The sequence below is a fragment of the Solanum stenotomum genome, unplaced genomic scaffold, assembly GCF_019186545.1.
Source record: "Solanum stenotomum isolate F172 unplaced genomic scaffold, ASM1918654v1 scaffold17538, whole genome shotgun sequence".
Classification (NCBI taxonomy): Eukaryota; Viridiplantae; Streptophyta; class Magnoliopsida; order Solanales; family Solanaceae; genus Solanum; species Solanum stenotomum.
This window is the reverse complement of record NW_026024602.1, coordinates 376942-388922: the sequence shown is the minus strand read 5'-3', so window position 1 is coordinate 388922 and position 11981 is coordinate 376942. Positions and strand designations below refer to the sequence as shown.

General features: G+C 30.9%; 1 protein-coding gene across 1 annotated transcript; it reads left to right on the top strand.

Moving 5' to 3' along the window:
* Positions 1-7134: 7134 nt before the first annotated feature.
* On the top strand, positions 7135-10595 carry LOC125850493 (receptor-like cytoplasmic kinase 176). The gene is made up of 6 exons (XM_049530341.1): positions 7135-7495; positions 8224-8549; positions 8829-8964; positions 9068-9210; positions 9340-9463; positions 9877-10595. The coding sequence occupies exons 1-6, from the start codon at positions 7438-7440 to the stop codon at positions 10338-10340; spliced, it is 1251 nt and encodes a 416-aa protein (XP_049386298.1). The 5' UTR covers positions 7135-7437; the 3' UTR covers positions 10341-10595.
* Positions 10596-11981: the final 1386 nt, after the last annotated feature.

Here is an 11981-nt window from a genome sequence, read left to right as displayed (position 1 = left end):
TGCATTACTAATACATCATAGAAGCATTATTCTTATACACTCTACCAAACGACCCCTTAGAGAATATTTCAACTGATTTTGCTTAACTTTTTCTACTTTGTTCCATTTTTTCTTGTTTTCTTATGCTTTTACTGATTAAGGGTCTCTCGAAAACAATATTTTTATCTTCACGAAGATAGGAATAGAGCTATATACTCAGACTTTATTTGTAGAATTATACTGAATATGTTATTGTTGTACCATTTTAGATTTTCTCTACTATATTTGATTTTCATACTTATTTTGGATCGACAAATTTCTTTCGAAAATAATCTATCTACTTTTACAAAAATAAAAATAAAACTGCGTACACACCGATAAGATAATTGTATACAACTTGTTAGCAATTCTATTTGTGCAAGCTTTGTTGTCTATGGTCTCCACCAATTTGGACTTCATGTTGGGGTGTCACTCTTTGGCTTTTGGATATCATATCAAGGGTGGAACTTTAAACAGTTACTTAAAAAAGTATTTCGACAAACAAACGTGTTTGAATAATTTTTTCAACATTTTTTGTTTTATTTGTAGATTTTCTAATATAGGGTTTCATTCCTGCCTAATCTTTTTTTAATTTTTTTTTTGTTTAAAATAGATATAATATGTAATCCACATGGGAGGAGGCAGAATTTCGACTATAAATTTAGTTAAATTCAGTAACTTAGGAGTACTTAAATTTGTATTTGTTTTAAAATATTCATTGAATATAGTATAATCAATGACCGTCCTTTGCTCCCGTCGACTAGATTACTCAGTGTCCCCATGTGTAAGGTCCTTTCATGAAAGAGGTCGAATAGTTCATGTCCCTTAAAACTGAACACTTTGAACTATTAGAATCTAAATACATAAACTTTAAATAGGCTCGTTTAACCACCCTCTAAATATCCCGTCTTGGACGTGCAAGAAAATAGTAATATTAAATCCCACATAGATTGAGATAAGGTAATTAGACTCCTTTACATGGTCTTAACAATCTCACTCTTTAACTAGTTAGAGGTTGAGTGAAGTCCAACACTCATTTCTTTATCATCTAACGATCTGATGAGATTACTAGATCCTCAATTCCTCATATTTTTATCACACATTTCATATTCGAGCTTCAAAAACAAAGAATATTTTTTTAAAATTAGCATTTTTCTATTCCTTATAAATCAGAATTAATTTCTTAAAAGTAAAAATTAGAAATAAAATTTCCAAAAAAAAAAAAAAGTTAAAAGTTTATGTATTTGCAATGAGGCCAAAGAAGCACGTCAAAAGTGAAGGTTGGCATGTGTTGTATGCTGTAGAAGTGACAGAGGGAAAAAAGATAAAAAGATAAGACACAAATGACAATGCAATAGCATATACATATATATGAAAAATCTCTTTGGCTAGAAAATTTGATCAGAATGATATTTTATTTATTTTTTAAAATATTTTTACCTTTTTAATTTTAATATCTTTTAACTAAAAAATAGAAAAATATCAATTTATTTTAAAATAAAAAAATATTATAATTTTTTAAATTTTCTAACCAAATTCTCACAAAATTTTCTGAACATTTAGCACTTCTTTTATATTTATATATCAGCCCACCAAGTCCATCGCAATTCCACAAATTATTACTATTATTGCTATTCAAAATACAGTACAAGGAAACTAAAGCCTGCACATCTTATGGGGATCTGCAAATAAATAACCTAAGGTCCCCTCATTAACATCACACCTATCTTTTTTTTTATACGACAATATTCGTTTTGAGATTCGACTAATTTAAAAGTGACTTTATTTATTCAGTGTTAATAGTTATTTTGAAGTTCGACTTATTCAAATTTGAACTATAAAGTTCTTTGTTACTATCAAAAGAGAATTCATTCTTAGTTTGATGTTCGGTACCTATTTTATTGTTCGACTAATTCGAATTAGTTTCACTTTAAGAGTAACCATTTCTTATAAAAAAATAACGTTATTTTTTGCTTGGTGTTCGATACCTATTTTGGGATCTTACTAAATTGAATTCATACTAAGAAGTCGATTGTTTCCTAACAAAATTGGCTTCATTCTGTGTTGGTACCTATTTTAGGGTCTGACTAACTTGAATTAGCACCATCGAGTTCATTTTGAGAATATTTGTTCCTATTGAAAGCGAATTTATTCCTCTTTTGATGTTTGGTACCTATTTTATAGTTCAACTAATTCAAATTCACTTCAGAGTACAATTCTTTTTTAATCAAAAGCAACTTCATTCTTCTACTAGTGTTAATACTTATTTTGAAATCTTACTAATAAGAATTCACACTAAGAAGTCTCACTTCGAGGGAGATTGTTTCCTAACAAATGCTAATTTGAATTAGCACCAGCAAGTTCAGAGAGTAATTATTTCTTATATTATTTTTAAAAAAAAAACAACTTCATTCCTCATCAATCAAATATTGTTAGATACCTATTTAAGAGTTTGGCTAATTTAAATTCACATCGAAAAAGTCTCGAAGTAAAACATTATTTTTACCAACTATGACTTTATTCATATAGTTCACAAATTTAAGATCTTTAATTAAAGACATCACAATCTTAAATGTTTTTTCCTCCTTTGAAGTAAAAATAAAAGCACTATTAAGAAGTGGGGAAATTCAGTCAGTCCCCTTTCAAATAAGAACAAACACAATTAAGAAGTTGGAGAAATTATTAGTTTCAGATCTCCATTAAACCACAGCCTCAACCATTTGTGGCCCTTTCCCATTAAAGGACATGAGATTTTCTGATTGGACTGTAAAAATAAGTCCATGGACTATGATCTACCTTAGCCTTTTTTGCAATAGATGCCAAGACATCATTGTAGAATTCCCACATCTAGGATTAGAGAAATAAAAAATTGTATTAATGATTAAAATTGTTGAGTATATACTGAAAATTATAAAGTCCTAAGTTAATTATATTTAGGACTCGTTTGGTAGGCGGTATTAAATAGAATAGTCCATCTTATACATTGTTTGGTTACTCTATTTTATTTTATTTAATCCATGGATTGCTTAAACACCATATGTGGTCTTATTTTATCCCTAGGAAATGAAGGGATAACTAATCCAAGGTTTGTTAAACCTTGAAGGATAAGACCCCAAAATGACAAAACTATCCCTTCATTCATTTTCCTGAATTTTTCTTGTAATTTGATTTTCTTTTTATTTATATTGAAATAATTATACATGTTTTTTTTAATTCTCCAAATTCGTTTAGTGTAATTTAATGATTTCACTAATATTTTTTTCTCCTTTTTTTTATTCAATGTAGTTCGTCGATTAACCACTTGAACTATTTTTTGTAATAAGCTTTAGCTATTGAACAATATAAGTAGTCTTAAATCTATTTTAAGTTTAAGATATTTTTGACAAACAAAAAAAATTAGAAATACATCATGTCATCAATGATCTCCTTAGTGGTACATCATACCTCAAATTTATATATATATATATATATATAACTTACTTAGTTAAATGAAATAGAAAATCCTACAAAAAAAATAATATTGTCTGGTGGTTATCTATCTTGACTCAATTACATGAAATAAACAATCTCATAATAACACAAGAATATAATATGAAAGAATTTTTTTTGTAGAGTTTTAAATCAAACATAAGATTAAGTGGGAAGCAATGAACCAAACACTTGACAAAAAATAATTCCTGCACTACTAATTCCTGCATTACTCTGCGTTACTAATCCCAACGCTATCAATGTTTGTACCAAACGACTTCTTAGAGTCCTACTACAATACATATTACTACTATAATAATAATAATAATGCAATTATAAATAATCTAATCCTAGTAGACTTCAACTAGTGCAAGAAGTAATCTAATCCTAATGTGACTTAAACTCCATTGTACACGTTGATTGGACCAGGTGGTTCAACTGGTTCTTGTCTTCAGTTTTCTTTTATCTTCCACAATCATATTCAATTAATATATGTACATGTGTGAGGTGGTTTTATTAATTTTAGTTTAATTTGGGTATTAAATAAAAAGGATACTGTAGAAAACAAAATTATCCATATTTAATATTTATAAACCAAATCAGATTAATACTTATAAAAGTACGCGTATTAGTTAAAATCAATGTAAGAATACACATAACTAGTACTCATAAGTCATACATATTATTATATTAAAATATATATCATATATACATATAGTAATTTTTAATAATTATAAACATGATATACAAAATGAGTTCTCCTTATATAGTCGTACGTAAGTTGTGTGGCTAATATATATCTTTTGGTCAAGATAATGAGTTGGGCCTCATGGATAGTGTTTCAATGTAAATGTGGAAAAAATATTTAAATATACAACTTATTTTATCATATTCTCTAATTTTTTTTATCATTTGAAAAATTATAAAATAAATTCTACTTTTTCCTATTCTTGGATACATCACTTTACGCGATGTATCGGGACGTTGAGAGATATATCCGAAACCGAGACGTTGAGGGATGTATCCGAAATCGGGACACGATGTAATCGTACGTTTTGAGAGGTATACGGATTCCACCAAAATTAAGGAATTTTTGTAATTTGAAAAAGAGTATGGATAATATGTAATCAGCTCTTAACACTATGAGATTTGTATAAAATTATTAGGTGAGATAACTATTTTTTAGTCAAACCATCAAAGTATAGCCACATTTAAATTTAACTCATACTGCATGAACAATCATAAATTTCAAACTTTACACAATCTATGTGTGAAATCTTGCTAGGATTTCAAAATTCATGAACGATTCTTGGAGTATAAATCTTTATTAGTTTAAAATTTTATTCTCTCTCGTGTATTTCACTCACCACCTTGTATATGCTCATATAAAACAACAATAAATGACAATAACATATATAGTGTAATTTCACCAAATAGGGTTTGAGGATGATAGAGTATACACAGATCTTACCTTTACCTGACTATTAGAAAAAAAAATTCACAATGTCTCCTTCGTGCTTCACATTCTTCAAATCGTCACATAAAATTAAATTCTAGGAGATTCATTTACTCAGAGATCCAATTTCACTAGAAAACCTTCCAAAATTTCACCACCTCTTTCTTAAAAACAAAGAGTCAAGTTCTAATATTGTATATTGATGTATCTCTTTCATGTATATTTTTGTATATCCATAAAAATGGCAATTTGCCAATTTCATCCTGTAATTGTCAATTGTTGAAGGCCTTAACTGGGCCGATAAGCTTCAGCTTCAGCCCATTACGTTTTCATACGAGAAATATACATAAGTAACCATTTTTGCAAAATATAGTGATTTTTTGCTCTTTTCTTCTTCTTAAAAAAAAAGTTATCTTTTGTTTTTTCAAAACATAGCAAATTTTTTTGTATTACCGCGCGAATATAGTATTTAATTGTGATTGTATGTGTAGACAACTGTATAAAAATGTATAGCTTTCAAAGAAGAATATGGATATATGTGAAGATATCAACTATATGAATGATAAACTAGATCGCAAGTTTTTCAAACTATATGTGCACAATATTGTCCAATTGTATGAGAATTTTTTCAATTTTTTGTCTAATAAGGTTTTGACGAGGCATACATTATTCTGTTAATGAAATTCAAAAGAGAACGTTACAGATATACTATATTGTAAATGTCCATTTAAATACAAAGTTTCTTGAAGAAGCTTGGAATCAAGTAGATAGCTTACAATCAACTTCCTAAACAAACCTTTCCTCAACCTTGTAAGTAGATTAAACAGACAACTTGGAAGTAACTTGCCTAACATTTTCGAAACAGACTCATAGTAATTTTTTTTTTTCATTGGAAGAGTTAACTTTTTTTTTATGATATAACAGAGACAAACAATAAATTAAATAATCATGTGTTATTGATAGTCTGAAAATACAGTACAACTTTTAACCTTAAATTTGTAGATCTCAAGGGACTTTGATAATTACATTATCATGATCTAATATTAAAGGACACATTTTGATTTAAGGGGTTCTGGAAGATAGAAAAAGACATTTTAATAATCATAGCATAATAATCTTTTATGATATAGTATTATTAAAATCAAATAAATAATCCAAAATTGGACTAATCATCGAGATATCCAACAACCTTAAAAAAGACAAAAAAAATCCACAGTAGAAAATCCAACACCTAAGCAGCTCTACCTAATGTTGAAAGTTGAAATCAGTTGTACTATTAAAAAGATAGTTCAAAATTTAAAGTTTATGAGTTCATAATTTTAATTATGTTGAGTTGTTAATTTGAAGCGTATTAAATAATTTCTTTAAGAGAAATATAAAACTTGAACGAAAGTTATTAGTTATGTTGAAATGGCTTAGCTTACATTCAGTGACAAATTTTGTATATTAAGGGATCGTTTGGTGTGATGGATACAAATAAATATTCATGAGATAAAAAAATAGTCCTAAAATAATATTTTGATGTCTTGTTTGGTAGCCATATTCGAAATAACTTATCCTATCATTTATACCATAGTGATGGAATAAGTTATCCCAAAATGACTAATCCCAGAATTATTAATCTTGGGATAACATATTCCCAACCAAACGACTCCTAATTTATGAGTTCTTATAACAAGTTCAAGTTATTATACAATAATAACTAGTACATACAACATCTCGAAAAAGCTACAAATTCCTATGAACCAAACCAACATGTCATATTGTCGATCCCCCTCAGCCTACACACTAGCTTCGCCTCTAAGGTGTGGTGAGATGGATGAAGTTTCATAATTTTCAACTAAAAAGTCTCGAATTTGAATGAATTGATATCTTGCGATACAAATCCAAATTAGTCGGTATGAGATGTTTATGTAAAGAAAGATTCAAATTTCAGCTGTAAACAGACTTGTTTTATTATACAAATAATTTAGTGATCAACTAATAAAGCAACTTTACTGAAAAATTTTCCCATATGTTTGAATTTGATGAGTTTCTTGGTCCTACTACAACAAGACTAAGTCAACCTTCTATGGCTTCAGCTAAAAAGTCCAAAAAAAGCTTCTTCTAGGAAACCAATACACACAATCAAGAAAAAAAAAATATTTTTTTTATATATAAAAGATTCCCCTTTTCTTCTCTCCTTTTACCTGTAACTTTCTTTACTTCAATTTTGGTTAAAAAATGATTACAACCAAGTTCATTTTTCAACTTCCATTGGCTTTCCCTCTACTTTTTCTTTTACAACTAACCAAAATTTGCTTTTGGTGAAATTGGTTAAGAGGGAGTTTTTATTTTTTGAGTTCATACTAGATCTAGGTTCACTGGCCTTGTGGGGTTTTTGTGTTTGAAGTTTTCATATGCATATTGCAAATGAATTCTTGAAATTGGTTGTTATTTGTACATTTTGGCTTGTGGGGTTGTAAAGTTGGAATCTTTTTGAGGTTTTTGTTGTGATGGGGATTTGTCTGAGCAATGAAATCAAGGCTGAAACTACAATTTTTACTGGTACAGGTATATTTTCATTTAACTTTCTTTTACAATTTGATTTTTTACCAGTCTGTGTTTTCCTGTGCTTGGGGTTGGTGGGGGTGGGGGTGGGGGACCAGAAAGACTGAATTATGGATCTTATTTTGTTGTGGCATTAGTATTATTTTGCTGTGGTGTAAACAGTTTTCTTATAGAAATGCAGGTTAAGGATGCGTATAATAGACCCTTGTAGTTTGGCCCTTTCCGGAATTTCGTATAGCAGGGGCTTTAGTGCACCACACTGCACTTTGTTTACCATATTCCTGTTAAAGTTGCAGAGGAGCTTGGGAGAAATAAATAAATAATTAATCAATAATGAAATGGTAGAGAACAAGGAAGAGAATTCGAAAAGCCAATTGATTTTGGATTTTGCCTCGTGACGAATGGTGTTTTGCTAACTGCAGAGAATGTTTAAACCGTTGTGTTGTCAACTACACAGGCGGAGCTAGAATTTTGAGTTTATGAGTTCTGGATTCTAGAAAAGATGCTCCTGATAAATCATTTATACATATTTAGTGGATTTTTAAGGTTAAATTCAGGATTTGAGCCAAAACTACTAGGTACTGTCGAACCCCTAAATGTTGTTGTCAAGAGTTTCTTTTATGTATATGGAAATTTGTGGGTTGTGATGGTAGTAATATTGGCTTTCGGATGTGCATTCATTTTTTGTTCTTAGTGTCATTTGACTACAACATGTAGATGGATTCTTTCAGGGGTTGGTTCTAGAAATGTCAGTGGAAATGGTACTGAGACTAGTAATTCGAATAGCAAAGTGTCATCAGGCTCTGTACCCCCAACTCCCCGGAGTGAGGGCGAGATCTTGCAGTCGTCCAACTTGAGGAGTTTTACTTTCAATGAACTCCGAGCATCCACTAGAAACTTCCGTCCTGACAGTGTACTAGGAGAAGGAGGTTTCGGTTCGGTTTTCAAGGGGTGGGTTGATGAACAAACACTTTTAGCATCAAAGCCTGGCGCTGGCATTGTGATAGCTGTGAAGAAGTTAAACCAAGAAGGTTTGCAAGGGCACCGTGAATGGCTGGTGAGAAAAGTTTTTCCTCTTGGATTTACAACATGGTCTAAGAATTGATTTCTTAGATCACATTGGCAATCTGCATACGTTGTTGTTAAATCATACGTATTTATTACCGATTTTGCATTGTTCTTAATAGTAAAATTGGGGTAAAAGTTGTTATGAGTAGGATTACTTAATTCTCATCTAGTTCACAGGATGAACTTATAACTTTCTAATGAATGCGAGCTAAATTGTGAAAGCAGGGTAGATCAATGTATTTATGTTCTTGAACTTACGAAATTGCAGGCTGAGATAAATTATCTTGGTCAACTACGTCATCCGAATCTTGTAAGATTGCTTGGTTATTGCTTAGAGGATGATCACAGGCTTCTAGTCTACGAGTTCATGCCTAAGGGTAGCATGGAGAATCATTTATTCAGGAGTAAGCTCTAAGTCTCTCTCGTATGCTACAAGTCGTTTGGTTATAATGTGTCATCTTACTGGCTTGTTAGATCCTATGTAACATAATGTTTTCCTTGAATCAGGAGGTTCATACTTTGAACCTCTTTCTTGGAGTCTCCGTATGAAAGTTGCCCTTGGTGCTGCAAGGGGCCTTGCATTTCTTCACAATGCTGAAACAAGTGTTATATACAGAGACTTCAAGACTGCTAATATCTTGCTTGATTCAGTAAGTATATCTCATGTTGAACGGTCACTTAGCTCTCTTTCGTTCTCTCTTTGAACACGAGCATGTTAATGCTTCTGCTGTTTATCGATGCTGGTTTGGTGCACTCATTTTTATGCTTCACATCTACAGAATTACAACGCCAAGCTTTCTGATTTTGGTTTGGCCAGGGATGGCCCAACCGGTGACAAAAGCCACGTCTCTACAAGGGTTATGGGAACATACGGATATGCTGCTCCAGAGTATCTATCCACAGGTTTGTCATTCTTGCCAACTAGTTCCGCTTTATTTTTTTTCATCTGATGACATATTTATATAGCTCCTTTTTGGTGCATAGGATGAATTTCAAGAACTCCCTCTGTTTTTGTTTGTCTGGTTTTGACTTGACACGGAATTTGAAAAAGTAAGGAGAACTTTTGAATCTCGTGGTCTTAAACTAAAAATATGTACTAAAATGCCCTTTAATCTTGTGTTCTTAAACATGTTGTGTGGAAAGTTAGAATTATAGAGTTGCCAAAAAAGGAAAGAGGCATACTTTTTGAAACTGTGTTCGTGAGAACTAGCAGCTAATGATCTAGCTCTGTCTCTAACTATAACTGTATCACTATACTCAGCACAACAAACGGCACATCTAGTTTCTTATCTCGATATGTTTCTCTTATTCGTAAGGTCATCTTACTGCCAAGAGTGATGTATACAGCTTCGGAGTTGTTCTCTTGGAAATTCTATCAGGTAAGAAAGCAATAGACAAGAATCGACCAACAGGGGAACACAATCTTGTCGAGTGCTCAAGACCTTACTTGACAAGCAAACGTAGAGTTTTCCGTGTTCTAGATTCTCGACTTGAAGGACAATACTCACTCACTCGTGCCCTTAAGGTAGCCACCGTTGCACTTCAATGCCTAGCCATGGACCCCAAGTCAAGACCAACTATGGATGAGGTAGTAACAACTCTAGAGCAGCTACAAGAGTCCAAGGATCGCGTGAAAAATGATAAAAACAAGGATCAACAGTTGAATCGACTTAGCAGTCAATCAAGTGGCGAGCTCAACAAGTCATTCAGAAGCAATTCAGAAGAGACTCCGCGTGTTGCCAATTATCCCAGACCTTCAGTTTCCCTGCGCTCTATCTAAAAAGACGGGAATTCACATTCTTGACGTGCCAGTTGTTAACATCCAATTTTAAGGAACTTCTGGCCTGCAAGTACTACTACAACAACACGAATAACATATTCAGTGTAGTCCCACAAAATGTGATATGTAAGTGTACCAATATAATCAACATGTATAGCTTTTTTTTTTATGTTTACTTTGTCTAATAACTGTTGAAATGAGGATTGATGAGATGATGTATAATGGATTGCAAGTAAAAATTTTGTTGCCTGTAAATACCTGTTAGAAGTTGCTAGTTTAACTTCTATGCACTAATATCGTAAAAGAATGTTTATATGGTCAAGTCACCTAAAGAATAACTAATGATAATTAATGGTTCATAAAAGGTGTAACCGCTAAGATGAAAATAGAGAGCAAGCCATAAAAATACATCTAAACTATCGTGCACACTTAAACTATACGAGCGTCCTATCACTCGAGCTTATTTTTTCTGTATTATTTGCCCTTTTCACTCTAACAAAGAAAATAAGTTGAATCATATCATGTGCATACACAAACCAATACTAGGCAAAAAAAAAAGAACAAGAAGAACCTCATTCTTTGTTTAGTATTATTTTGATAATAAATAGAAATTTTGTGTACTATTATATACGAGATAAAAAATGAAATAACGAATACCAGTATAACTAATATATGCATAATTCTTACTAAATGAGCCCTTATAACTTGCCTTCATCTTGTGAAACCTTCAGCATATTTTTAGGATCTTAAAATCTTTTGTCAGTCGACTAAAATGACAAAGCGTTGATTTGGTCAAATTTATCTAACAATTTATATTATAAAGTTGTTTGAAAGAGTCAACAATTTTGCTCCTATGGGAAGTGACACTAAATATTATATCCATGATAAGAAATTAAAATTATATTATTATAGTAATTTTTTCTTTGCAAGTGGGATTATAATGACGATTTTAAATAATAATAATTGTGTTCTAAAGTTTATATTTTTGTGCATATTTAATGAATTTATCAACACAAATATATTATTTAAGCAAAATTTATTGGGTTCGATCGAATCTGCATGCGTTCTACTAGCTCTTATTCCTAATGAAGAGTAATGACAACATATTTTGGCGTTTAGTAATGATTTGATTCACATTTGAAAAGAAAGGTAATATTGGAGTTGATTTCATAAATGGTTAATACATTCAAAATAATTACTTATTTGAATGTAAAAATATCGTTTCAATTAATCATAGTTCATCATATCAGAGATATGATATGGTTCTGAAGGATAAGTTGGATATGATCAGTTCAATAAGATTTTTATTCAAGAATACAAAACTAATTTAAATGTATTTTATCTGTTCCATGATGGAATAAGGATTAATACACGTTAAACTATGATTTTGATTAAAAAGAGAGATTCAAGAAATGGTTGATATATTCACATTATATATAACCAAGTTGGATTTGATGTATCGTAACGACTTTACCATTGCTATTTTTTTGTAATTGGATAAAAAAAAAATCGTGAGGCAAGGAATGAATCTAAAAGGAAATCGTTATGATTCTCCCTCCCTTTTTTTTTTTTTCTGAAGAGAGTGATTTTTTCCCGCAAAAATCATAAAAATAAGGATGATTTGATAGATTTAAAATAACA